General features: G+C 53.6%; 1 protein-coding gene across 7 annotated transcripts; it reads left to right on the forward strand.

The window, feature by feature from the left end:
- PLPP7 (phospholipid phosphatase 7 (inactive)) lies at window positions 1-27,141 on the forward strand. 7 transcript variants are annotated; one of them, XR_008700615.1, is made up of 5 exons: window positions 2-743; window positions 14,013-14,373; window positions 20,947-21,056; window positions 25,738-25,966; window positions 27,009-27,141. XR_008700615.1 is itself a non-coding variant. In XM_055541427.1 (4 exons), the coding sequence occupies exons 1-4, from the start codon at window positions 293-295 to the stop codon at window positions 23,324-23,326; spliced, it is 996 nt and encodes a 331-aa protein (XP_055397402.1). In that variant the 5' UTR covers window positions 1-292; the 3' UTR covers window positions 23,327-23,465. The 7 variants fall into 7 exon arrangements, 5 of the variants coding, with proteins under 5 accessions (XP_055397402.1, XP_055397403.1, XP_055397404.1 ...); XM_055541427.1 differs by lacking the exons at window positions 25,738-25,966; window positions 27,009-27,141 and adding an exon at window positions 23,253-23,465 and having other exon boundaries at window positions 1-743; XM_055541428.1 differs by lacking the exon at window positions 27,009-27,141 and having other exon boundaries at window positions 25,738-26,967.

The following is a 27,141-nucleotide window of genomic DNA, read 5'->3' on the forward strand; positions in this document are numbered from 1 at the left end:
TAGCCCAGGCCCGAGGCAACCAGGCCCCAGCTGTGGACGCGTCTGCCTCCCGGTGGCTCCATTGGCGCTGGCCGACACTGGGGGGCTCGATTGGCTGCCCAGCTGGCACTGACATTCCCCAGGAGCCTGGTGGCAGCCGGAGGTAAACAGCCATGTGCAGGCCTGCTCTCTATATTTAACAGCTGCTGAGGAGCCGGCAGGGAGGCAGAGAGCAGGGGCGGCTCCGGCGTCTTTGGGGGAGAAGGGCCTCGCGGCCAGGCTGGTACCGGCCCTTGCCAGGAGATCGTCAACAATGCCCGCCTCCCAGAGCCGGGCCCGGGCCCGGGACCGCAGCAATGTCCTCAACCGAGCCGAGTTCCTGTCCCTGAACCAGCCCCCCAAGGGGGCCCCGGAGCCCCGCAGCTCGGGCAGGAAGGCCTCGGGCCCCTCGATGCAGCCCCCAGCCCCTGGGGACGGGGCCCGCGAGCGGCGCCAGTCCCAGCAGTTGCCCGAGGAGGACTGCATGCAGCTGAACCCCTCCTTCAAGGGCATCGCCTTCAACTCCCTGCTGGCCATTGACATCTGCATGTCCAAGCGCCTGGGGGTGTGCGCCGGCCGGGCCGCGTCCTGGGCCAGCGCCCGCTCCATGGTCAAGCTCATCGGCATCACGGGCCACGGCGTCCCCTGGATCGGGGGCACCATCCTCTGCCTGGTGAAGAGCAGCACGCTGGCCGGCCAGGAGGTGCTCATGAACCTGCTTCTGGGTGAGTGCCCCTGCCCGTCGTCCACCACCCACCCTGCCAGGCCTTGTGGGGGGAGCTGGACCCGCTCCGCCCCTGCCAGGGCCAGCGGTGCCCCTCAGAAACTGACTGGAACAATCTAATGAGGTTAGCAGGAAGGGTGCCCCAGAAACAGGCAAGCCTCTGGCTTGGGGAAAGAGGGAGCTGAGGATGTCCAGACCATAGCCCCCTGCAAAGTGGGAGCCTTGAGAATGCAGAACCCCAGCGGGAACTTCTAAGGAAGAGCCCTGCCCTGGGCAAAGCACATCGCTGCCCAGAAGCAACTTGGAGGGGGTGCCGGAGGCCTTGAGGGACGTGTCCGGGAGTCTGGCGGGTGCTCTGGAGTGGGGTGTCTAACCCTGTCACTCCCATCCCATGGATAGGTCCTTGAGTTCCTAGGCTGCTTGCAGGCAGCAGTTGGGAGCTGCCCACCCTCCCCCATCACCCTGCTTGGCTCAGGGACCCTGAAAGTTCCCCGGCATCCCTGATGGGTGCAGGGGTCCAGTTGGGGCTCCCACCCGCTCAGGGCCTCCTGGAGTGCTTACCTTCCCCTTCCCTTGGTGAGTCGCTGGAGGAGAGGACCTGGGGAGCTTTGGTTTGTTTGCAAAGTCTTTGCCACCAGCGTCTTTCGGTCGAGCACTGCCCCGTGCCAGGTGCCACGTGGGCCCATGTGGAAGGCAGGCCCTCCCCTCTACCCAGGAGGTGATGCCCAGCCCCCATCTGGCCCACCCTCCAGGCACCTCCAGATCCCCAAGGTGCTCGGGCCCCTCTGCTGCCACCCTCCAAGCTGGGCCATGTTAATCTCCGGGCCCTTCTCAGCATAGCCACCATTTGGGACACAAGTGGGGGGCGAGGGGGCATGGCTCAGGCTACGCCAACACTGACAAGGGGTCCCAGTACCGAAGGGGTGTGGGTTGGACCCCTGAGAACTGCCATCCAGGAGAAGTTACAGTAACTGTGAGTCTTCCCACTTGGGTCTCAGAGCATCTGGGGTGGGTGCTGCTGGTGGGATGTGGGGAGGGCGAAATAGCAGACGTTCGTGCAGGAGATGCCGGGTCTGGTACATCAGTGTTTTCTTGTTCTTATTCCTAAATGATCCGCGTTACTTGCTGTTATTCCCAAATAAGCAGTCACAACGTGGCTGCTGCTCTTACCGTTTCCACTTCACAGATGAGGAAACTGAGGCTCCTGTAAATAAAGCAACCTGGCCAAGACTTCAGAACCTGAGATTTGCACCAAGTCCTGCCTGATATCCTGGCCTGTGCTCTTTCCGGGCACCTGGAAAGCCCTGGGCTTGGGATGGAGGGGCAGAGCACGGTGGCCCAGGTGCCAGGCCGGGGGGCTTTGGGGGGCAGTGCAGAACCGTGGTCTTGTCATCTAGTGCCCTTTGAAGCCTCAGACAGAGCGGTGACTCAAGAAAACTGGGAAGGGGGTGCGGTCAGGTTGCCTGGTGTCCAAGGACGAGCGTGGGAAAGTGTCCTTGGGCTTTTCTCTCAACCCCACTCCCTAGACCCACCCGCACGGTCTGTCCGTGTGTAATGTTGGAAGTGGTGAAGCTGTGCTGGTGATTCATTCAGCACTTACTATATGCCTGGTTTTTCATAAACCACATCATCATGTATCATCCTCACCACAACTCCCAGGGAGAAGCTGCTATGCTTCCTGTTTAAAGAGGGAGAAACTGAGGCACACAGAGATGCTTTGCCCTCAACCATGCAGCTAGTTAGTGATGGAGCCAGGACTGGAGCTGACATAACTCTGGCTGGTCGGGACGAGGCTTCTGGCTTTTACCAGCAACCAGATTCTGTGGACACAAAGTTGTTTGTTTCGTAGGACAGAGAGCAGGATTCTAGAAATCTCCCTTCTTGAACAAGAAGGACAGTTGTCTCTCAGTTTTTAAAAACATCATTTAGTGAGCTCCACCTAGATACCAAGTACTATGCTATGGATGTCTTGTATTTTATGATGTTAAAATCTTTTTAATGACCGTATAATGTAAATTTCAATATACCCACTACACAGATGAGTTAACTGAGGCTCAGGGAAGTCGAGGGATTTGTCCAACCCCACATATCTGTAAGTGGTAGACCCAGGAACCAAGACAAGTCCTCTAGGCTGCAAACCCCTTGCCTTCCCACTCACTTTTGGTCTGCAGGCCGTGCAGACCAGTCCACATTGAGGAGATACCTGCAGAGAGGTCTCCCTTTTACCAGCACTTTTGCTGGTGTATCCAGGTACCAAGACCACGGAGGAAAAAAGAGCCCGGCCCAGAGAAACTGCTCAGAGCAGGCGGGGTGGTCTGTAGACCTGCATTCTTGGTGGGGATGTGGACCCAGAAAAGCAGCAAATAACCAAGGTGGGTTGATCCCACGGCTCTGACCTGACCTGCCAAGAGCGGCTGCCCACACTGCCTTCTGCCCAGGGATGACAGACCAACCTTGAGGGAAAAACTGCACGGATCGGTCTATTTTTTAGTCTTTGGGACCCTGGGCATGGGGGCAGGGGCTTTCAACCCTGGAGCTCTGAGATTGGAATGGACTTGTCCTGGTCCTCACTCTGACCCTTACTCACTCTGGTCAAGTCAGTTCCCATCGCTGAGCCTCAGTTTCTTCATCTGTACATGGGGCATCAGGCCTGTGGTGGGGATTCAAGAGGAGCTGGCAAACACCAAGGACAGTGGGTGGCAGGTGGACGTGGACACTGCAGGGTCCAGAGGGATGAGGGGCCCAGCCGGGTCCTGCCTGCCTACTCTGAGCACCAGGGATCCAGCAGAATCCTGGGGGCAGAGCCTCCATGGTACCACTGGGACCTGGGCTCTCCTTGGCCCCAAAGGGGAAAACTCAGGAGCCTTGGGAAATGGAGCTCCAGCCACTGGACCCGGGAGAGTCCCAACTGGGCCGGGAGGAAGACCTCCCTTCTGCTCCCTGAAAGCCACCTCCCTTGCCGGGGGCTGTGATGTGTTACACAGACTCTGGAAGCCTCAAAGCCAAAAAGGGTCTTAGCAGCTGACACGGGCTTGGCTCCAGAGTTGGCCAGACCTGGGTGCACATCCCAGCCCTGCTGTGGGAACTGAGCAAGTGACTTGGCCTCTCTGAGCCTCATTTTCCTCATCTGTCTAATGGGTTGCTAGGACACTTCCCTGAAGAATTACACACGGCACACACCCACGCCAGTTAATGCTGTGGAAGGCAATCAGCATCAGCAACCTCATCACTACTGCCATAGTCAAAAGAAGCCCAGGTCCAGGGGCGATCCAGGTCCCCTCCAAGCTCCAGCACCTGTGACGTGACCTGATTCCCCCCTTTGTCCTCTCTCTGCAATGCCCAGCTTGATGATCCCAAAGCGGGCAGGTAATAGGGGACCTGGGCCATTCCTGTTCACCAGACCCATCCTGGTTTCCCCCTGGGCCCATCCTCAGCAGGAAATGGTTTCCATGTCTTATTTCCATGATCTATAAAATAATCCTAATTGAAATGTCCCTGATTATGAAAACTATGTATTCCTTTTTTTCTATGTCATTTTTTATTGTGGGAAAATAGACATAACCTAGAACTTAACCGTTCCAGCCATTTTTAAGCGTACACCAGTTTGCAGTACAGGCTTCCCAGGCGGCTCAGTGGTGAAGAACCTGCCTGCCAACACAGAGGACTTGGGTTCCGTCCCTGGGTCGGGGAGATCCCCAGGAGAAGGAATATTCTTGCCCTGAGAATGCCATGGACAGAGGAGCCCAGCAGGGCTACAGTCCATAGAGTCAGAGATGACTTAGCGACTAAACAGCAAGAACATTCAGCACATTCACATTGCTGAGCACCCACCACCACCATCTCCAGAACCTGACGATCTTCCCAAACTGAACCTCTATGTCCATAAACACCAACTCCCCAGTCCCCCTGCCCCAGCACCCAGCACCCACACTTTCTGTTTCTATGAATCTGATTCATCTAGGGGCCTCGTGTCGGTGGCACCACACAGCATCTGTCTAGCGTCTGACTTGTTTCCCTAAGTACCCCGTCCGCAGGGTGAATCCATACTGTAGCAGATGTCAGCGTCTCCTTCTTTAAGGCTGAATGATGCTCCATGGTGTGGATGGACCACGTTTTGTTTCTCCAACATCTGTTAGTGGACCCTTGGGTTGCTTCTAGCTTCTGGCTATTGTGAATAATGCTGCTCTGAACGCGAGGGTACAAATACCTGTACAAGCGCACGCTTTCGCTTCTTATGGGTGTACACCCAGGATGGAATTGCTGGAACAGATGGTAACCCCAGGTTTAATTTTTGAGGAACCCCCTCCAGGCAGTTTTCCACAGCAGAAGAACTGTTTTACATTCCTGCCACCTGTGCACAAAAGCTCCAATTTCTCCACAAGTGTTCTTGGCCAGCACTTTTTTAAAAAAATAATAGCTGTTTTAATGGGTGTGAAAAGTGGTGTCTCATGGTGGTTTTGATTTGTGCTTCCTTAGTGATAAGTATGGAGAAGGCGATGGCACCCCACTCCAGGACTCTCACCTGGAGAATCCCATGGACGGAGGAGCCTGGTAGGCTGCAGTCCATGGGGTCGCTAAGAGTCAGACACGACTGAGCGACTTCACTTTTACTTTTCACTTTCATGCATTGGAGAAGGAAATGGCAACCCACTCCTGCGTTCTTGCCTGGAGCATCCCAGGGAAAGGGGAGCCTGGTGGACTGCCGTCTATGGGGTCACACAGAGTAAGACAGGACTGAAGTGACTTAGCAGCAGCAGCAGTGATAAGTGACGTTGAATGCCTTTTCATTATATATCCTTACGATGAGGAAAATTCAAACTAGGACAGATGACAAAGCAAGGGAGGAATTCCTTGGTGGTCCAGTGGTTAAACCTCCAAGCTTCCAGTGCAGGGGGTGAAGGTTCAATCCCTGGTCAGGGAACTAAGATCTTGCATGCCTTGAGGCCAGAAAAAAATTTTTCAGTTAAAAAAAAAAAAAAAGAATGTCTCCCTTAAGCCCCTTCCTCAGGAATAACCACCTCTGCAGTTTGGGTCATGAGCCTCTGGATGTTTCTCTTTGCTTCTAAAATGACCTCCTGCCGTGTTTTGCCCAGCTTGGCCTCATTCTCATGGCCCTTTCAGGCCTGCTGGGCCACGTACTTCCCATCTAGGCCCCTGAATCCCTTCACATGGAGCATGAGGGGTTCAGAAACCAGAACCAACTCCTTCAGCCTAGCAGCACTCCCCCGCCAACTCCCCACAAGCATCTCACAGCATCCCCTCCTCCCACCCAGCCCCTGCTCACCCACCCCCCAAATAATCTGTTCTGTCAGCTCCCCCACCTCCGGCCCCCAAGCCCCTGCTCTGGGGGACAGCTTAGGTGACAAGCCCTCTGCGAGGCTTGCATAGCCTGTCCCTAGTTGATGGATATTTAGACTGATCCTAAACCCTCACTGTCGGGAGCACTCTGGCTAGAGACGCCAGCTCAGTTCCACAGAGAGAGAACATTCTCCACCCTTCCCGTCTCATCATCTCAGTGCGGCTCAGCTAAAAGGTCCCTCCAGTTGGCCTCTGGCCGCCCCCAGATGGGGTCAGGGCCCCCTTGTAGGGAGGGAGCCACTGGGGGGTCCTCTTCTGTGTCACCCCACTCCCCCAGCCAAGCCTGGTGCCCTTCGACTTCTATCTATACCCATGGTTTTGCTTTCCTTGCACCCAGGCGGTCTTCTGAGATGAATCAAGCCACTTTAATATCTGGGTTCTTCAGGTGAGAATTAGGGAAACCTGCAAAGTTCTAGAACTCGCTTAGAGTCATGCCGGCCAGGGGAGTTAGGGACAGACCGGGCACTCCTGTCAGCCCCCCAACCCTGGGCACCGAGGGCTGGGGCGGGGTGTGTGACTGAAGACAGGGCCACTGTGGTCAGGAGAGATGCCCAATTTGTACACACACACACACACACACACACACCCACTGCTCACACCAACAGAGCAGAGGTCCCAGTGCCAAATGCCTGGAGTGTTTCTGCCTCTTCTCAGGGTTTCCCTTCCATCAACCTCTCTGTTCACTGCCCACCTCCCCAGAGGTGTGTTCTTCTAGAACAGTGCACTGGTTTTTAAAATAACTGTTGTGTGCGCGTACACATGCCCTAAAACACACAAGGCATAAAATTTGCCATAAGTGTCCAGTTCAATGGCATTAAGTTGTACAACCATGCCCACCACCCATCTCCTGAATTTCTTTCATCTTCCCCAGCTGAAATTCTGCACCCATTAAGCACTAACTCCCCAGCCCCTGGCATCCTCTAATTTACCTTCTCTCTCTATGAATCTGCCCGTCCTAAGGACCTCATGAAAGTGGAATCATGCAGTATTTGTCCTTTTGTAAAAATAACTTTTTAAAAACACACACAGGTCATGCCTCTTCATGGTCAGAAAAAAAATGTTAATGCAGAATTACAGAAAGACAACAAAAATGAGCTTCATCCTCCCACCCAGTGAGAATCACAGTTAGATAACATTTAGTGCGGTGCCTTCCAGACTTTTTTCACCGCGTATAAACACATTTACATCTTAATTTTACAAAAACAGCATTATCCTACTGTAAATCCGGTGTGGTCATTGGCCTTTTCCACTTAAACCCCAGAGCTGTCCTTCCGTGGCTATAAATACACATCTGCTTCATCATTCGCAGCGGCCCCAGAGCGCTCCGTCGTCTAGACTTGGCTGCAGTCTGGCCCATCTGTCTCCGACTCAAGGGCATCGGGTTGGTGCGGGGTTTTCAGCATCATGAAGGATGCTGCAGTGGACATCTTGACCGTGAATCGTGGGGCACATCCCTAACTATTTCCCAGGGAGACAGTCCTACCCATGGAAGGGCTGAGTCAAGGGAGGCCTGCCATAGAGACTTCTGAGTCTGAATCCAAAGCCCTTCAGAAAGTTTAGACCGATTTACACCACCACCACCATCCTAGAACGCTAACCGGGCTGTTTCCCAGGTTCCTAGAGGGAATGGAATGGGAGATCAGAGGCCAGAAGAGTGGGTACCCCTCCTCCCAGCCCCAGGCAGTAAGAGATGTCGGCACTGTCTGTTCCTTGCAGGGTCCACAGCTGCCCCTTCCCCACCCCTCCCCGGCCTGCCCTGCCGCTGAACTGGTCCCATGGTGGGCATCTCAGGGGGAGCAGCCAAACTCGAGGGGCCAGAGGGACCACCCCAGCAGCGCCCCCCCGCCCCTGCCCACCAGAGTGGGAGAGAAGGTGAGCGCCAAGGCAGGTTCTTGTCGCCTCTGAGGCATTCGCACAGCAGGTAATAGTTGGGCTTCCTGCAAGGGGATTTAGGCATCTGAGCCACCCGCCTGGTGAGAGGGGCAGCGAGTGGAGGTTGTTGGTGGGGTCCAGCCCTGCAGACCAGGCAGCCTTTAGAGTAGCTTCTGGAATGACCCCCATTCTATCAATGAAGGGAGGAAGCTCAGCGGGGGAGCTGTGCCAAGGTCATGAAATTCACAAGCAGCCGACCTTGAGGCCCACCTCTGATCCTGGAGCCCAGGTGCGCAGCCTCTGCCCTACTTGATGGCGGTGAGCAGAGGCCCAGGGAGGTTAGGCCACCAGCCTGGGTCACACAGCGCTGCAGTTCTGGCCCCTGAACTTGCTGCCAAGCAGACCTGTCCCCACGAGCAGGGGGCCCTGCCTCCCTCCTGGTCCAGAAAGAAATATAGGTCAGGGACCTCGACCGGCCATGTGAGCAGAATTCACGGAACCTTGAGTGACGGAGCCATTTGCTTCTATTTCTGGGCGCCAGAGTATGTGCTGACGTGTTAGAATTAGTCACAAGAGGGCTGGCCATGGCGCTGGGGGAGGGGAAGGCAGCCTGGGAGGGCAATGGGAGGAGCTTGCAGGGGAGGCCCCAGGGCCAGCGGCTCTGCTGGGGAGCCATCCCCCCACAGCCTCCTCTACACCCAACCCTCAAAACCTGGCAGCAGCAATAGTAGGGGGAGAGACCACGGGCTCATCACACCTGTAGAGAAGCCCCCTGTCTAATTTACTGCCCATCTCTGCACCCCACCTGCCCCCAGTCATCTGGTACCCTGCCAGCCTGGTTCACCAGCCCCAGGCCTGGCCCTAGCCTAACATACTCAGGAAGCAGTGGGACCCAGGATCTATAGGTCAAGTGAATGAATGAAGGACCCGGGAAGCCCAGGGAGGAGGGGCAGTTTTCACCTCATTATGGCCTCAAGGGACAGAGCCAGCCCAAAATAGCAGATTTCCAAAGGCCCAGATGTGGGTTTTTCAAATCATGGCACACAGCCAGCCTCAGAAGCCTCTCAGGGGACAGAGGAGGGTCCCCCATTTCCAATAGCCCCAGTGACAGCCATGGGGCTACTTCTCTTATCCGTTCATATCCTGAGTCTCTGTTGTTCAGTCGCTCAGGCATGTTGGACTCTTTGTGACCCTGGGCCACAGCATGCCAGGCTTCCCTGTCCTTCACCATCTCCCAGAGTTTGCTCAAACTCATGTCTGATTCTTTGCGACCCTGGACTGCAGCATGCCAGGCTTCCCTGTCCTGCACCATCTCCTAGAGTTGCTCAAATTCGTGTCCATTGAGTTGGTGATGCCATCCAACCCTCTTATCCTGTTTCCCCCTTCTCCTCCTGCCCTCAGACTTTCCCAGCATCAGGGTCCTTTCCAATGAGTTGGCTCTCTGCCGCAGGTGGCCAAAGTATTGGAGCTTCAGCTTCAGCATCAGTCCTTCCAGTGAATATTCAGGGTTGATTTCCTTTAGGATTGACTGGTTTGATCTTGCAATCCAAGGGACTCTTAAGAGTCCTTCAGCACCACAATTCGAAAGCATCAATTTTCTGGCACTCAGCCTTCTTTATGGTCCAGCTCTCACATCCCATTGATTACATGACTACTGGAAAAATCATAGCTTTGTCTTACATTGGGAAAAAATGTTTTGCTGATAAAAAAGTTTGAAAGGTGTGGGTCTAGCTCGATTCCTGGCCCATCGGTCTCGACAGTCCTCGAGGAGAGCTGGGACACCTGGCCTGGGGGCAGCGGGCAGCGAGGCAGAAGCCCACCTGGCCTCCAGCCTCCACATCAGACTGAAGCCCTGAGCCCAGCTCCCCGGTCCCAGACAGCCCGTGGAGAAGCAGATGCTGTCCGTCCCACCTACTTCCTCCTGGAACCCAGAGGCTCCCTCTGGGCACCTCTGCTGCAGTTCACACTCGTCTGGGAAAGCAGATTCCTGCCAGCGAGAATTTGCCAACTTGCTGAGCCCTGGTTTGCAGCTGAGAAACTTGGTCACTAATTAGATAGATGGCCCACATGGCTTAGACGGTAAAGAATCTGCCTGCAATGTAGGAGACCTGTGTTCAGTCCTTGGGTTGGGAAGATCCCCTGGAGAAGGGAATGGCAGCCCACTCCAGTATTCTTGCCTGGAGGATTCCATGGACAGAAGAGCCTGGCAGACTACAGTCCATGGGCTCACAAAGAGTCAGACACAACTGAGTGACTAATACACACACACACACACACACACCCCCCACATATTCCTAGTGGCCAGTGTCATGGTTCTGTCTAGGGACCCCATCCTGGTCCACATCAGTCCCACCCCCAAGCCACCAGCCCAGGATGCTGTGACCTTCCTTCAGGTGCTGAGGGTCTTGGAACCTGGGCCAGATCATTTTGACACTGATGGGACCTCAGAGAAGGAAGTCCTTTTGCTGATGCACCTGCTCAATACCACCCAGCCTCCAGGGTCTGAAAGCCTGGCTCAGGCCAGGCTGGGGCTTTGGAGTAACAAGAGCAGTTGTGCCCTCAACCAGCACGTACCGGGCTGTTCTAAGTACTTCGTAGGCACTAGGAGCTCATCTCATCCTGCGAGAACCCTTGTTACAGGTGGGCAGACTGAGGCTCCGACAGGTGAAGGCACTTGTTGAGCCGAGGAGCTGGGACTGGAACCCCACCTGTGACTCTGAAACCTGCAAGTTTAACCCCTTACCTGTGAACTGCCTCCTCCCCAGGTGGCAACAGCCTGTCATGAGGTCGGGGAGCGGTCTTTCCAGACTGGAGAGGACTGGCTGCCTCCTCTTGGCCTGGCCTCGTCCCTTCGCTGCTCCGTTGGGCTCAAGGTCCCCGGGGCTCAGATGCCACCACCTTCCTCCAACTTCCACCTGCCCTTTTGGTCCCCTATGTCCTGCTGGGACTGTGGCCTCCCTGTTGCGTGGGCTCCAGATGCTCCCAGCCTCAACCTGGGTTAGCAGCCTGCATACTGGAAGGTCTGAGCTCCTGGGAACAAGTTGCCACGCGGAGGGGGCGGGGCATGCAACAAGGTAGGCTCCCTCTGTTAGACTCCTCCCCCTCTCATGGACCGGCAGCCTCTGCATCCACCACTTCCTGCTTCTGCCCCCTCCCTGGGTGGTCCAGGATGGGCAGATATCAGCTGGCCCTATGGCTAATGAGAGGGGCAGGCCCCAGGGAGGGCAGGGCTTCAAATCCCCCAAGAGCCCAGACTGCAAGCAGCAACCCTGCAAAGGGCAGGGAAAGAGGATTCCTGCTCTGCCCAGGAAGCGCAGTGTTACCCGGGTGCCTGGACTTCCAGCCCAGGGACCACCAGATAAATACCCCGGGACACTCCAGACACTGCAGCTGGCCAGTTTCAAAAGCAGGTTACAGAACGGTGTGTGTGGAGCACGTCACAGCTTTTACTAAATCAAAGCTCTGTAGGTGGAGAGAAGGTTCTGGGATGGTGGCTATCTCTGGGTGGCAGAATTACAGGCGATTTAAAATTTTATTTTGTCTCCTGTTTTGTAAGTTTTCTACAGTGAACATCAATTGTGTCATTTTTTTCCCAAAGATTTTTTTTTCCCGTTTCTGAACAAGAACGATTGCAGGGCAACAATTTCAGTTATCTCCTGCAAAGTTTCCAGGAAAACTGCCAGCGCCAGGCTGCCCTGATCTGTCGTTTGATACTAATCTTCCACTTTTCACTTGCTCCCCCTGTGTGCCAGACACTGGGGGGCACCACCTCATCTGGTCTTCTGGGGAATCCCTGTTTTAGCCCTGAACCTCTTATGTCCCCCAAGCCCTTCCGTCCCAAGCAAACCCAAGACAGGCAGTTGCCCTGCGGGCACCGTGCCAAACCCCTCTGGAGGCAGATGGTTGTGATCTTGCCTTAGAGGTGAGAGAAGTTAGGTGACTTGCCCAAGGTCACAGGAGGCTCCAAGGCTGGGACTCAAATCTGGGTCTCTGGGACACTTGTGAGCCCCCACCTTGGCTGCCTGGGTGAAACAGGGGCCTTGGCTTGGGGCCTTCGTCTAACGGCCCAGAGAGGCAGGGCATCCTCTCCAAGGCCACACAGTGGGGTGCTGGTGGGGGCCGAATGGACAGATTCGTGTCTCCCCTAGGCTCCCCAAATGGGAAAGAGCCCACCCCTCTGCCCCCGGCCAGGACTCAGCTAACACGTGGAGACCTGCCCTTCTGTGTCTGATGCTGGGCAGAAGCCAGTGAACAAAACAGACACGGCTTGGCCCCGTCTCCATGAAGGGATGATGCGAGGCAGGGAGTGAGAGCTGATGAGGAGCTGCTCACCACCCAGCGGGGAAGCACAGTGAGGATGACAGAGAGGAAGTCAGAGGGAGGGGAAAGGGAGCATCCAGAAAGAAAGAGGAGCAGAGTAGGATGCTCAACCTCCGGGGTTCCGTCTCGTCCTTGTAAAGGGAGGGCAACAGGGCTCCGCTGCTGTGGGAAACAGTTTGGTGGCTTCTCAGAAAGTTACACATCGTTACTGCATGATTGGCGGGCTTCCCTGGTGGCTCAGCTGGTAAAGAACCCGCCTGCAATGCGGGAGACCTGGATTCGATCCCCAGGTTGGGAAGATCCCCTGGAGAAGGGAACGGCTACCCACTCCAGTATTCTGGCCTGGAGAATTCCACGGACTGTACAGTCCATGGGGTCACAAAGAGTCGGACACAACTGAGTGACTTTCACTTCACTGCATGATGGAGCAATTCCACCCGTAGGAATGTGCCCCCAAAGAACTGCAAACAGGTTCTCAACCAATCCTCGTCCACAAATGTTCATAGCAGCATTATTCACCAGACCACCCAGATGCCACCAACAGATGAATGGATAAAAAAAAATTGTGGCAGGTCCAGACAATGGAATAATAGGCAGCCATAAGAAAGGAGTGGAAGTTTTGATGCCTGCTGCAACATAAATGGGCCTCAAAAACAATACGGTACGGGAAAGAAGCCAGACTCAAAAGGTCTCACATATGAAATGTAGGGAACAGGCAAATCCACAGAGCCGAAGGCAAATCAGGGGTTGCCAGAGGCTGGGGGAGGGCAGATGGGGACCGATGGCTTAATGGGGACTGGGTTTTCTTTTGGGTGATGAAAATGCTTTGGAACTCGATGGAGGAGGGTGTTTGCCCAACATTGTGGATCCACTAGAAGCTGCTGAAATGTACCCTTAAAAATGGTTAATTGTATTAATAGTTAGTGTTGGTTGCTCAGTCATTCCAACTCTTTGCAGTAGCCCACCAGGCTCTTCTGTCCATGGGATTCTCCAGGCAAAAATACTGGAGTGGGTTGCCACTTCCTCCTCCAGGGGATCTTCCCAACCCAGGAATTGAACCCAGATCTCCTGCAATGCAAGGAGATTCTTTAAAGTCCGAGCCACCAGGGAGGCAACTGTACACATGGATCTCACTTCAACTTAGAAAAGATAGGAATGGTGACACCCTGTTCTCAGTACTGGAGGGGACTTCACTGAAGTTCTTAGGGAAAACCCAGCAGCCCAGAGCCCCTTTGGTCAGGATGAGATTCTCCAAGGTGCCCACAGTGGCCCACAAGACCCCTGCTCACCACTTTCTCATTCAGCACCTTTACCTGTCCGAACACCCCAGGGAGGGCTTCGCTAGTGGCTCAGTGGGAAAGAATCCACCTGCCAGTGCAGGAGATGCAGGAGACATGGGTTTGATTCCTAGGTTGGGAAGATCCCCTGGAGGAGGGCATGGCAACCCGCCCCGGTGTGCTTGCCTGGAAAATCCCACAGACAGAGGAGCCTGGCGGGCTACAGCCCATGGGGTGGCAAGTGTCAGACACGACTTAGGGACTAAACCACCACTGCCATATCCCAGGGAAGTGTGTTCCAGGGAGAGGGAACAGCACAGGCGAAGGCCCCGAGGTGGATACCTTGCTGGGAGGTCCGAGTGGCCCAAGTGAGGAGGGGGTAGGGTGGGAGGGGGCAGGGTGGCGCTGACGACCTGGGGGGCCCCCCTCTCTCCCTCCTGCAGCCCTGCTCCTAGACATCATGACGGTGGCCGGCGTGCAGAAGCTCATCAAGCGGCGTGGCCCGTTCGAGTCGAGCCCCAGCCTCCTGGACTACCTCACCATGGACGTGTATGCCTTCCCCGCCGGGCACGCCAGCCGCGCGGCCATGGTGTCCAAGTTCTTCCTGAGCCACCTGGTGCTGGCTGTACCGCTGCGCGTCCTGCTGGTGCTCTGGGCCCTGTGCGTGGGGCTGTCGCGGGTCATGATCGGCCGCCACCACATCACCGATGTCCTCTCCGGCTTCGCCATCGGCTACTTCCAGTTCCGCCTGGTTGAGCTGGTGTGGATGTCCTCCAACACCTGCCAGATGCTCATCTCCGCCTGGTGAGCCACCCGTCCGTGGGGTGGCCTGTCGGAGGAAACGGGGCTGGCAAGGGAGGGGGGGAACCGGGCTGCCCCAGCTCATCCCCTCACCCCCATCTTGGTTGGAGGCTGGTGACGTCAGGTCGACCCGCCAGTGACCATCCCATCCCTCCCACTGTGCAGGGCGCCCCCTGCCCCCTTAATCAGACTCTGAGTCCCTCTGTAGACGAGCTGGGGCCCAGCCATGGGGACAGCCCTGCTGGGCTTCTGCTCTGGAGGGTACCAGGCCAGAACCCCGCGGGGGGCCAAGTCTCGTCTTGTCCTTTCATCACCACGACCTTTGAGTTCCTGGCTGTGCCACCTCACTGTAGCACGATGCCTGATGAAATACCCACGGCCCACCGCCCAACACAGGTGCCATCGCCATTAACAGTCACCGACAGCTCACTTAGGGCAGCGCTTTCCAAAGGGTGCCCCACCGGACACCAGCCTGCAAGACGCCTTGGGAGGAAAAATGGTCTTGTGGTCAAACAAATTTGGGAAATGCTGCATACACGCTGGACATCCATGGGGGCGGGGACTGTCATAAAGGCTCTGACAAGTCCTGCAGAAAAGCTTCTTGTCAAACCTTGTTTAATCCCTGTTTCCTAAACTTATTTGACCACAGAACCCTTTTCTCACGGAAGAGCTAGGAACCCTCCAAGGAACTGCATTGCTCCAGGGGCATTTGGGGAGATGCTACGCAGGAGCAGAAGGGCCTGAGGCATGAGCTGGCCTCTCCCGGTGCCGGGCCCCGGAGCCGAGGGAGACCAGGTGTCCGGGCTGCTGCCCGCGAAAAGCCTTGGGCGGTGGTGCCGCTTTGGCCTCCAGGGTCCGGACTCTGTGTGACCTAATAGGTCGTGTCCAGGTCAGCCGTGCCGGATGTGCAATTCACATGACAATACAGATGACATGCAGACATCTCGCCTGTGTGGGTGTTTTTCCTTCTCTGATGCAAGTTTCCAGGTGGGAGAGTCCCTGTTAACTTGAGGGTAGGGGAGCCGATTCCTTTACCCCCAGTCAGGCCACAGGGTCAGGTGGTCAGGGAGCAGTGGGCTCCTAGGGCTGAGTTGCCCTTCTCCCTGAGGTCTGTGCTAGGGCTCCCTCCATCCCCAGGCCCTGCACTGGCCACTCTGCCCCAGGGCCTGGTTCTGATCAGTTTGGGAAACCCCCACCTTGGTGCCAAGGGAGATCTCCCCTGGGGGCCAAGACGCCCCCTTACTCCCTGCTGGCCAGAACCCTGCCCCAAGGATGTGGTTGGTACCAGGACAGGGGAGGCAGGACGAGGGAGACATCAGTGCCAACCAACCATGGATTCCTGTTCTGGCTGCCGTTAAGGAAGAGCCGCAGGCAGGCGGCTTAAAACAACCATAGCGTGCTCTCTCTCAGCTCTGGAGGTTAGGAGTCCAAACTCAAGGTGTCAAGAGGGCCACGCTGCCTCTGAGACTCTGGGTAGAATCCTTCCCCACCTCTTCCCTGGCGGCTCAGACCGTAAAGAATCCGCCTGCAATGCAAGAGACTGGGGTTCAATCCCTGGGTCGAGAAGATCCCCTGGAGAAAGGAATGGCTACCCACTCCAGTATTCTTGCCTGGAAAAGTCCATGGACAGAGAAGCCTGGCGGGCTACAGTCTGTGGGGTGGCAAAGAGTCAGACACAACTCAGCGACTAACCCTTCACTTTCACCTCTTCCGGTTTCTGGTGGTGGCTACTCACTCCAACCCATGCCTCTGTCATTTCGGGGCGTTCTGCCCTCGTCTGTTGTCCATCTTCTCTTCCTATTGGACTAGGGCCCACCCCACTCAGAATGGCCTCATCCTAACTTACATCTTAATCACGTCTGCAAAGGCCCTTTCCAGACATGGTCACGTCCATATGTGCTGGGAGTCAGGATTGCAATATCTCAGGAAGACACAATTGAACCATAAGAGGCAGGATCCTCTGGGGGAGAGACACCTTCCTCTCCCTGCCGCCCCGCTGAGAGTGAACAGAGATGTGGCCCAAGCCCACCTAAGGGACCGGCTGCTGATGATGAAGGGCAGCGTCTCCCGGGCCCAGAGCACCACCCCCTCTGCTAGGCCCAGCCCTCCAGCCTGAATACCTTCTTCTCCAGATCCTACACCCTCAGGGGTCACGGTCCCCCAGGGCCAATCCCCTGAAGGCAGGCCCCAAGCTGCCCCTGCTCACCCTCCCAAGGCTTCTCTCTGGAGCCTCCTTTTCATCCAGACCTGCTGGGGGTGCAAGAGCTCTGCCCTAGTCTCTGCCCCTAGTCTCTGCCCTAAAGGAGCTCAGGGAGGCCAGACTCGGCCGGCCACCATGATATCCTTGTTGTTGTTCAGTGGCTCAGTGGTGTCCGACCCTCTGCCATCCCATGGACTACAGCATGCCAGCCTCCCCTGTCCTCCACTATCTCCCAGAGTTTGCTCAAACTCATGTTCATTGAGCCAGTGATGCCATCCAACCATCTCATCCTCTTATGTCCCCTTCTCCTCCTCAGTCTTTCCCAGCATCAGGGTCCTTTCCAATGAGTCGACTCTTCATATCAGGTGGCCAAGTATTGGAGCTTCAGCTTCAGCATCAGTCCTTCCAATGAGTATTCAGGGTTGATTTCCTTTAAGATTGCCTGGTTTGACTCTCGAGAGTCTTCTCCAACACTGCAATTCAAAAGCATCATTCTTCAGCGCTTAGCCTTCTTTATGGTCCAACTCTCACATACATACATGACTACTATGATGAAGACCCTCAACTTCCAATCTTGAATGCTGGCTGATCCGGGGTCTTCAAAATACATTCTGCATGCTCCCACAGACTCTCCTGGGGGGGCGCGTCCATGCGATGCTGAGCAGAAGGGGTGAGGATGGCTTCCTTTGCCCCTCGCCCCCACCCTCGGGAACCGGGGAGCCTGTCAATGGGGCGAATCTGGCTCCAGCTTTGGACAGGGGACACACTCCCGCTGTGCAAGGCCCACGCCTCCAATGGGCCCCGAGGGCCTCTGCCTCTGCAGGGGTGGGTGGTGGCCTTTAGAGTCTTTAGGATGAGGAAGGGTTTTCTGAAGAACGGAGGGCTCTCAGCAGACCCCCTAAGCTCAGGGTGGGTATTAGAATCCAAGTGCCTAAAAAAAAAAAAAAAAAAAAGAATCCGAGTGCCTAACAGACAGTTAGGAGGATAATCTCCCTGGAGAGGCAGTGGGCAGCTTGCCCAGGAGAAACATCCTGTCCTGCAAAGTGTTAGCAGCACCGGGGGCTCGGGCCAGAGCCAGCGCTGACACAGCGGTCACCTCTCCGAGCCTGGTGTCCTGAACTACCAGACAGGGCTGACAGGGGTCCCTGTGGGGTCGTGTGTGACTCAGGGGTGCTCCCCGCAGAGGGGCACCTGGTGCAGGGTCCACCCCGCCATCCCGGAAGGATCCTGCCGGCCGGGGGGAGCCCGCAGGAGCAGAGCCGGGGATGAGGGGCAGGGAGGGGCCTAGTGACTCCTTCAGGAACACCCCATTCCTGGAGAGACGCGAGTGCTCACTCACCTATGGTTAACGCACTTCCGTGATGGAAGCCAACAGCCGTTCTCACTTTCTTATGGTGAATTATAATATTTGGTTCTTAATGGTAAGCCCATTCTGCATACCTGGGATAAACCCCATGTGGGGTTACCCTAAGTGAAGTGAAGTGAGGTGAAGTGAAGTCGCTCAGTCGTGGCCGACTCTTTACAACCCCATGGACTACAGCTTATCAGGCTCCTCCGTCCATGGGAGTTTCCAGGCAAGAGTACTGGAGTAGGTTGCCATTTCCTTCTCCAGGGGATCTTCCCTACCCAGGGATCGAACCCAGGTCTCCCGCATTGTGGGCGAACACTTTATCCTCTAAGTCACCAGGGAAGCCCTAACCTTTTCTAAATATCACCGCCTTGGGGCTTCCCTGGTGGTCCACTGGTTAAGGCTTCACCTTCCAATCCAGGGGCTGCAGCTTTGATCCCTGGTGGAGGAGCTAAGATGCCACATACCTTGGGGCTAAAGAAACCAAAACATAAAGCAGAAACAATGTTGTAGCAAATTCAATAAAGACTTTAAAAATGGTCCACATCAAAAAAAAAATCTTAAAAAAATAAATATCACTGCATGGGATTAGATAAAGATTCTGTTGGGACGTCCCTGGTGGTCCAGTGGTTAAGGCTCCATACTCCCACTGTAGGGGACACAGGTTTGACTCCTGGGGCGGGGAGGGGTGAGAGCTAAGAGCCCACATAGCGAAAAAAAAGAATTTGTTAAAAATCTCTGTCCACAGGGGATGTTCACGTTGTCTCCTTGATTTGTTCGTGTCCACTTTGGTACCAGGGTGAAGTTTGTATCGAGTCGGTGTTATCTCTTTTCACTCCTCTGTATCTGTCCCTCCTTCCTAACCTCTCAGAGATCAGCCTGTCCGTGGAACTGGCATTCAAGCTCGTGACTTGGGGTGAGGCGAGGAGGGGGTTTATGGCTTCCTAAGTCCTTCACCTGCCTCATCTCACTGATTCATCTCACTGATTCCTCATCATGACCTTGTCCCTACTTCACAAGTGAGGAGACTGAGGCTCAGAGAGGAAAAGTCATTTCTCCAAGATCACTCAGCTAGGATTTGGCTGAGTCAGGATCGGAACCCAGGACCCAGTGGCCTAGGAGCAGAGAATCCTCTGGAAAACAGAAACACAGGGCACCCCACCAACCTTGGAGTGAGGCTCGGACTGCTGAAGTGGTGGGCACAGGGGTGGGATGGCTTTTATCACTCTTTTTAAATATATATATTTATTTTTATTTATTTGGCTGCACCAGGTCTCAGTCAACACACAGGATCTAGTTTCCTGACCAGGGATTGAACCTACGCCCTCTGCATGGGGAACTTGGAGCCTTAGCCACTAGACCACCAAGAAAGTCCCCTGCTTTTTTCTTTTTGTAACAGAGAATCCAGTTCCACTGTGCCGGATGGCCGCTGGTGCTGTCTGAGCTTGCCCTTGGCCAGACTCTGTGAGTCCCGTCCAGACTGGATGTTGGGTAAGACGGGAACAAGGTCCACCGGCCCCGGTGTAGCCGCAAAGCTCAGCCTCAGTGTGTCCTCCCCACTTCCTCACTCCGACCCACGCCCGCCCCCAGCCCTGTGGGCCTCCACCTGCCCCTCCCAGAGCCCAGAGTCAGTCCTGAACTTGCCCAGCGCTCTCCTGCCTCCTGGCATCACCCCAGCTGTCATGGGCAATGTGACCACTTCCCAGAACACAGAAGTTCACCTGGGTTTCTTTCGTCAAGGTCACTGGGGTAGTGAGCCAAGGGGAGCTGGGGGACAGGCTGGGGGTGGTCTGGGAAGGGTGATCTTGAGGAAGGAGTGCACACATGGGAGTCAGACCCTAAGGGCCCTAAGTCATTGAGCCCTTCTGAGCCTCAGTTTCCCCCTCCCTAAAATGGGGATAATGCTACCTTGCATAAAGCTGGAGCATCCAGAGCTGTGTGGCCCAGGCGGGCACACTGAAGGGTCAAGAAAGGAAGACAGAGCTTCTTGGGCTGCACACCCTCCCAAGAACCATGTGTCCCTGCTGGGCACTCAGGCACAGGGCAGGGTACTCTGGGGATCGGATGGACTGGAACTGAGAGACGGGCACCTATCCATGTCACGGCGGACCCAGTGGCTTCTTTTCACAGATGGGGGCACTGAGGCCCAGGAGGGGTGTCCGGCCCACACCAAGTATGCAGGCACTATGCAGCCTGCCCTGAACCCCACCACCCACCTCACGCTCCCCGGCTTCAGGCTGTCAGCGGGCGAAGGGCGTGTGAACTGACCCCTCCCACCCTGAGTCTGTCTCGTTTCTCCTCCAGGCTGCCCAAAACCTCCTTCCAACAGAGCTGGGATTTAGGGCCAAGGAGGTCACCCCTGCTGACTCTGCATCTTGGTAGGGTCTCTATTGGATTCCTAGTTGTAAAATAAAGAACAGTAAGTTGGGGCTCTGAAGACCCCTGGCAGCTATGGCCTGGCGATGGCGGGCTGGCCTGGGAAAAACCCACTGCCAAGAACACACTATTGTGGTGTTAACAGACTGAACTGTGCCCCCTCCCCGCAATTCATACATCAAAAGCTTAACCCCCAGGACCTCAGAAAGTGATTCTATTTGAAGACAGGACCTTTAAAGAGGCAATTAACTTAAAATGAGGTCATTAGGATGGGCCCTTGTCCAATAGCACAGGTGTCCTTATAAGAAGGAAAGTTGGACATGCAGAGGGACGACCCTGTGAAGACACAGGGAGAGCACAGCCCTCCACAAGCCAAGGAGAAAGCAAGACTGTCAGTTGCTCAGTCGTATCCAACTCTTTGGGACCTGTGGACTGTAGCCCACCAGGCTCCTCTGTCCATGGGATTTCCCAGGCCAGAATATTGGAGTGGGTTGCCATTCCCTTACTCCAGGGGATCTTCCTGACCCAGGGATCGAACCCTGGTCTCCTGCATTGCAGGCAGACTCTTTATCATCTGAGCCACCAGGGAGGGGCCTCCATCATGGACTTCCAGCCTCCAGGAAATTGAGGGAAAGCATTTCTGTGGTTACAGCACCCAGTCTGCGGCCCCTTCTGGTGGCAGCCCTGGTTTATCAGGTCAGCTGGCCATCACCTGTGACCACAGGAAGAGCAAGCCTCGGGGGAGAATGGGACACAGGTCAGGTGAGTTGGGGACCGGGTGCGACAGGCTGCTTCTGGGCGACATGGGGAGACCACTGAACTAGGAGCTGCCCTGGGGGCGGCTCCTCCCAAGACACCGTCATCTTGTCCTGAGCCCCTGCCAGGGGGAGCCACTTCCGGGCTGAGGCAATTGGTCCAGTTCAAAGTCCCCAGGTCCCAGCCCCTGCCCTGCCTGGGGAAAGCTCCAGAAGGGGCAGGAGAAGGGGACGGCAGGAGCTCAAAAAATGCATGAGCTCCAGGATCAGCCCCCATCTGGCTCTAGGGAGAGACAGAACATCTGGCCGCAGCGCTGGGCCCGGCATTTATGTAACCCGCGTGCAGACACACGTGGCTCGCCAGGCAGGCGGGCGAGGCTGGGCCTGGGCCCGGGCCGCGCTCCATCTGACTTTCCCCTTAGGAAAGGGTCCTCGTAGGGAGAGAGCTGTCGTGAGCCTGCGACGACACCAGGCTGGCATGAGCTGACAGCCAGGGAGCCCTCCCCATGCATCCCAGCCCCCAGCCCCAGCTCGGACACACACGCACGTTCACACAGACACGTGGGCAGACTGGCTGGCCTCCACGTTCTCACATGTACAATTACGTGTGGGAGATCTCCAAGCCTCCTTTCAGTTCTAATGTTCTGTAATGTGCGTGTCTGTGGACACTCCCACATCGGACACTTCATGTGCTTGGGTGTCACACATGTGCATGCAAAACAGGAAAACACACACATGATCATCTTTGCACACAGATACATTTATACATTCACTTCCATATCCCAAACATTTCACAGCCGTGCGCTGGCTCAAAGACACAGTGAAATCTCTCTACACCTGTCTTCTGGTGTGCATGCACCTTGGTGACGATGTACACACCTGGCCTTGCATATGTTTATACACACACGTGTGTGCTCTTGCAGGGTGTACACACTTAACCACATCTAATTTCTCTGCATGTCCATTGTTGACAGGTATCAGGCTCACCAGATTAAACAAATAAAAATAAAGGCTCAGGGACTTCCCCAGTGGTCCAGCAGTTAAGAATCTGCCATCCAATGCAGGAGACACAGGTTCCATCCCTGGTCAAGGAACTAAGATCCCGCATGCTGCAGGGCAACTAAGCCCAGACACCGCAATGAAGGACCCCGTGTGTGCCAACAAAGATTGCCATGTGCTGCGACTAGGGCCCAGTGCAGGCAAACACATTAAAAATAGGAATAAATTCTATTAAATCTTTAAAAAAAATTTTTTAATAGAGGATTCAATCTTTGGGATATAGTGATACTCAAAAACTGTGCGTTTATCTGACATATGTAACCAAGGTGTCTATTTTATCTGGCAACCCAACCCTAATATGTAGTATAGATTCACACACACACACACACACATGAATTCATGAGGCCATCATGAGGCCCAGTCCAGGACATGCTGTTTCCCTGGGAGACCTTCTAAGACCTTCTCTGAGTCTGGTCATTAGAGCCCAGCTCTGGCCTCAGCAGAGCTCCAGGTCCCCAGTTACGGCTTTCAACAACCTAGCCCAGGACCCGGCTTGCTAGTGGGAAGAGGCAGGACTTCCAGCAGGAGCAGCGCGCCAGCGGGGGCGGCTTGCTGGGACCCTGGGAAAGCTCCTCTCACCAACAGCCCAGCTGTGAGATCTGGCAGCAGCGGCCAAGCCCTGGGAACCCCACCCTAGCCTGGTTATCGTAGGGCCAGGACTCGAGGAGGGACGTCCAGCCAGGGTCAGATATGCAACGTGAGGCCCTGAGGCCGGCTTGGCTGCTGCTCCATTCTGGGGCTGCTTCTACTGCTGGGAGACGAGACAGGGCAAGGGAGTCTTGAAATCCTGTTTCCTCCGCTTAAGTCCTTCGGCCAGAAAGGTCTGTAGAGGGACAGGATCAGGCAAGACCCTAGGAGGGGCTTAGCTCAGGGAGAGGGGGTCCCGGGGGAAAGACCCAGACCTGCCCCTCCCCACATGACCTGGCCGGCCTCCCCGCCCGCTCCCAGACAAGAGAGGAATTCTCATCCTGAGCCCGGGGCCGGCAGATGTGTGATGAGTCTCCCGAGAGCCTCACAAAGAACAGGATGAATTTTTCTAAGGAAGTATCTGGTTATCTTGTTTTTTTGGTTACATAAGAAAACATTTTCATTATTTCATGGAAAACCAAAAGCAAAAAAAATTTTTTTTTCTTTTTCCTTGCAGACATTTTTCTCCACCTTCCTAAAAACAGTGATGTGATTTTGACCCAAAAGTCATTGCACGCCTTAGCTTTGTGACCTGCTTTTATCCTGTATAATGTATTGTGAACCACCTTTCTGCATCAATAATTCAACATCTCCATCTTGACAGAGCAGCCTCCAGTGATTCCTTGTATGGAAGAGACTCTCTCTCTCTTTTTTTTTTCCCGATATTTAGATGGCTACCAGTTTGTTTGTTTTTAATTGCAGTGAAATTCACATAATATAAGATTAACCAGTTTAAAGGGTACAATTTGGTGGCGTTTCGCACATTCATCAGGTCGTGCAACCACCACCTAGTCCCAAAATATTTTCATCACCCAAAAGGAAGCCCAGGAGGGCTGTTTGTCCTCGCCCTCCCTCCCCCCAGCCCCTGGAAGACACGGTCTGTTCTCTGTCTCCGTGGATTTGCCTGTTCTGGGCATTTCGCATGAATGGAACCATAGACTATGCAAGTTTTTGTGTCTGGCTTCTTTCGATTAGCATAACGTCTTCAAGGTTCACTTATGCTGTGGTAGATATCAGTACTTCATTACTTTTTATGACTGAATAATATTCTAATGAGGCTTCCCTGGTGGCTCAGTGCAATGCAGGAGACTCGGGTTCCATCCCTGGGTTGAGAAGATTCCCTGGAGGAGGAAACGGCAACCCATTCCAATATTCTTATCTAGAAACACTCATGGACAAAGGAGCCTGGCAGGCTACAGTCCATGGGGTCACAGAAGAGTCAGACGTGACTGAGCAACTAAACAACAATACTCCATTGTGTGGACGGACCACAGTTTGGCCGTCCACTCCTCCCCTGATGGACGTCTGTGTGTTTGCATCTTTTGGTTGTTGATTATTTTATTTACTGCTGCCCAAGTGTCATAGCGTCGGACACGACTGAGCGACTTCACTTGCACTTTTCACTTTCATGCCTTGGAGAAGGAAATGGCAACCCACTCCAGTGTTCTTGCCTGGAGAATCCCAGGGACGGGGGAGCCTGGCGGGCTGCCGTCCATGGGGTCGCACAGAGTCGGACACGACTGAAGCGACTTAGCAGCAGCAGCAGCAGCAGTCATAGCTTTATAAGCCCTGATATCAGATGGGATACATTCCTGTCTGTATTCCTCCTCTCCTGGAGTAGCACAATCCTTTGCTCACTCATATTAAACTTTAGAATCACTGGTCAAATTGAACCTGGGTCTCTCGCATTGCAGGCCGACTCTTTACAGACTGAGCCACCAGGGAAGGCTCAAATTCTACAAAAGCCCCCATTAAGACTTCAATTGGAATTGCATTGAGTCCACAGATCAATCTGTGGAGAATTGTCATTTTTATGCTAACTGGCCCTCCTGTCCTTAAGCATGGGTTATCTGTCCTTTTAAGCCTCAACTTATTTTCATGGACTAGTATAATTTTCTGCCTAATTCTTACCTTTATTTCATTAGACGTATTCTTGCATCTGAGTGCTCAATTGCTCAGTTGTGTCCAGCTCTTTGTGACCGCATGGACTATTATATCCCACCAGGCTCCTCTGCCCCTGGATTTTTCAGGCAAGAATTCTGGAATCAGCTGCTGTTTCTTCCTCTAGGGGATCTTCCCAACCCAGGGATTGAACTTTCATCTCCTGCATTGGCAGGTGGACACTTTACCACTATACCACCTGGGAAGCCCTTAGACTTATTCTTGGATACTTAAAAATTTTGCAGTCTTAGGACTGGCCCCACCCCCTTTTTTAAAGTACATTTTCCAGAGTCCTAGTATCTAGAAATGCAGTTATATTTTGTGTATTGTTCTTGTATCTAGGTGTCTTGCTAAACTCCTTTTTGGTTTCCTATGTCGTTGAGCATATCTGAAGATAATGTGTTTTGTTTTCTCTTTCCCAACCTTTGTGTTTTTTAATGAATTTTTTACAGTCTTATTGTTAAGGGAGGATTTCCAATGCTCATTGTTGAACAAGAGCAATAATGGGAAGCATAACGTTTCTTTTCTGTCTTTGGCCTCACCATGCTGCATGTGGGATCTTAGTTCCCCGACCTGAAATCAAATCCACGCCCCCTGCAGTGGAAGCACAGAATCCTAACTGCTGGATTGCCAAGGAAGTCTGAAACATAATGTTTCTTATGTCTAATCTCAGAGGGAATGTTGCTAATGTTTACCCATTTATCAGCCAAGGAAATTCCCTTCTATTTCTGATTTACTGAGAAGTTTCCTACCACGAATTTATGCTGAACTTTTGAAAATACTTCTTCAGCATCTATTAAAATGATCCTGTAGTTGTTTCCTCCTTTAATCAGTTAATGTGTTAAATGCCATTGATTTCTCTAGCATTAAACCATCCCTTGCAATCTTGGCATAAAGCTCATTCCATCATGTGTATTACACTTTTTTATACACTATTGTATTCAGCCTACTAATGTTTTAAGTAGTATTTTTTTAACATTTACTTTTGTACTGGAATATAGCCGACAGCAAGGAGATCCAACCGGTCCATCCTAAAGGAAACCAGTCCTGAATATTCACTGGAAGGACTGATGCTGAAGTTGAAACTCCAATACCTTGGCCACCTGATGCAAACAGCTGATTCATTTGGAAAGACCCTGAAGCTGGGAAAGACTGAGGGCAGGAGAAGAGGGGGACGACAGAGGATGAGATGGTTGGATGGCATCACCGACTCAATGGACATGAGTTTGAGTAAGCTTCGGGAGTTGGTGATGGTCAGGGAGGCCTGGAGTGCTGTAGTCCATGGGGTCACAAAGAGTCGGACACGACTGAGCGACTGAACTGAACTGATAGCCGATTCACAATGCTGCGATAGTTTCTGGTGGACAGTGAAGGGACTCACCCATGCATATACATGTATCCATTCCCCTGAATTCCCTGCCCGTCCAGGCTGCATATAGCATTGATCAGAGTTCCCTGACTATACAGCAGGTCCTTGTTGGTTATCCATTTCAAATACAGCCATGTGCACATGTCTATCCCAAACTCCCTATCCTTTCACCCCATCCCCCCCAGCAGCCATAAGTTCATTCTCTAGGTCTATGTGTCTGCTTCTCTTTTGTAAATAAGTCCATTTGAACCATATCTTTTTAGATGCCATGTACAAGGATGTCATATGATATGTCTGCTTCTCTGTCTGACTTGACTTCACTGAGTATGACAATGTTCATTGCAACACTGTTTACAATAGCCAAGACATAGAAAAAAACCTAGATGTCCATCAACAGAGGAATGGATTAAGTAGATGAGGAACATATATATGATGGAATATTGCTCAGCCATCAAAAAGAATGAAATAATACCATTTGCAGCAGCATGGACTGACCTAGAGATTTAGTACTTTTATCCTTATGTTTTTGAGTGACATGTGTCCCTAATTTTTCTTTATTGTACTGTTCTTTTCTGGTTTCATGATCCAGATTATATCAGCCTGGTGGAGTGAATCACCCTCATTTATTTCCTGGGAAACCTGGTGTGATATCAGAAGGATCTGTTCCTTAGATATTGGCTAGAACTCACCTACAAATCATCAACTCCTGGTGTTTTCTCTCTCTCTTTTACTCCTTAATACTTAAAAGGATATTTAATTCTTTTTCATAGTTCTGTTTGGGGCTTCCCTAGTGGCTCAGTGGTAAAGAATCTGCCTGGCAGTGCGGGAGACACAGGTTTGATCCCTGGTCGGGGAGGATCCCACTTGCCGCAGAGCCACTAATACTGACCCCGCGTGCTCTAGGGCCGGTGCTCCGAAACAAAAAAAGCCACCACGGTGAGAAGCCCTTGAACCAAGAGAGAGAAGCCTGAGCAACAGTGAAGACCCAGCATGGAACAATAACAAAATAACAAATTTAATTAAACAAAAGTAACAA

The sequence above is a fragment of the Bubalus kerabau genome, chromosome 11, assembly GCF_029407905.1.
Source record: "Bubalus kerabau isolate K-KA32 ecotype Philippines breed swamp buffalo chromosome 11, PCC_UOA_SB_1v2, whole genome shotgun sequence".
Taxonomy (NCBI): Eukaryota; Metazoa; Chordata; class Mammalia; order Artiodactyla; family Bovidae; genus Bubalus; species Bubalus kerabau.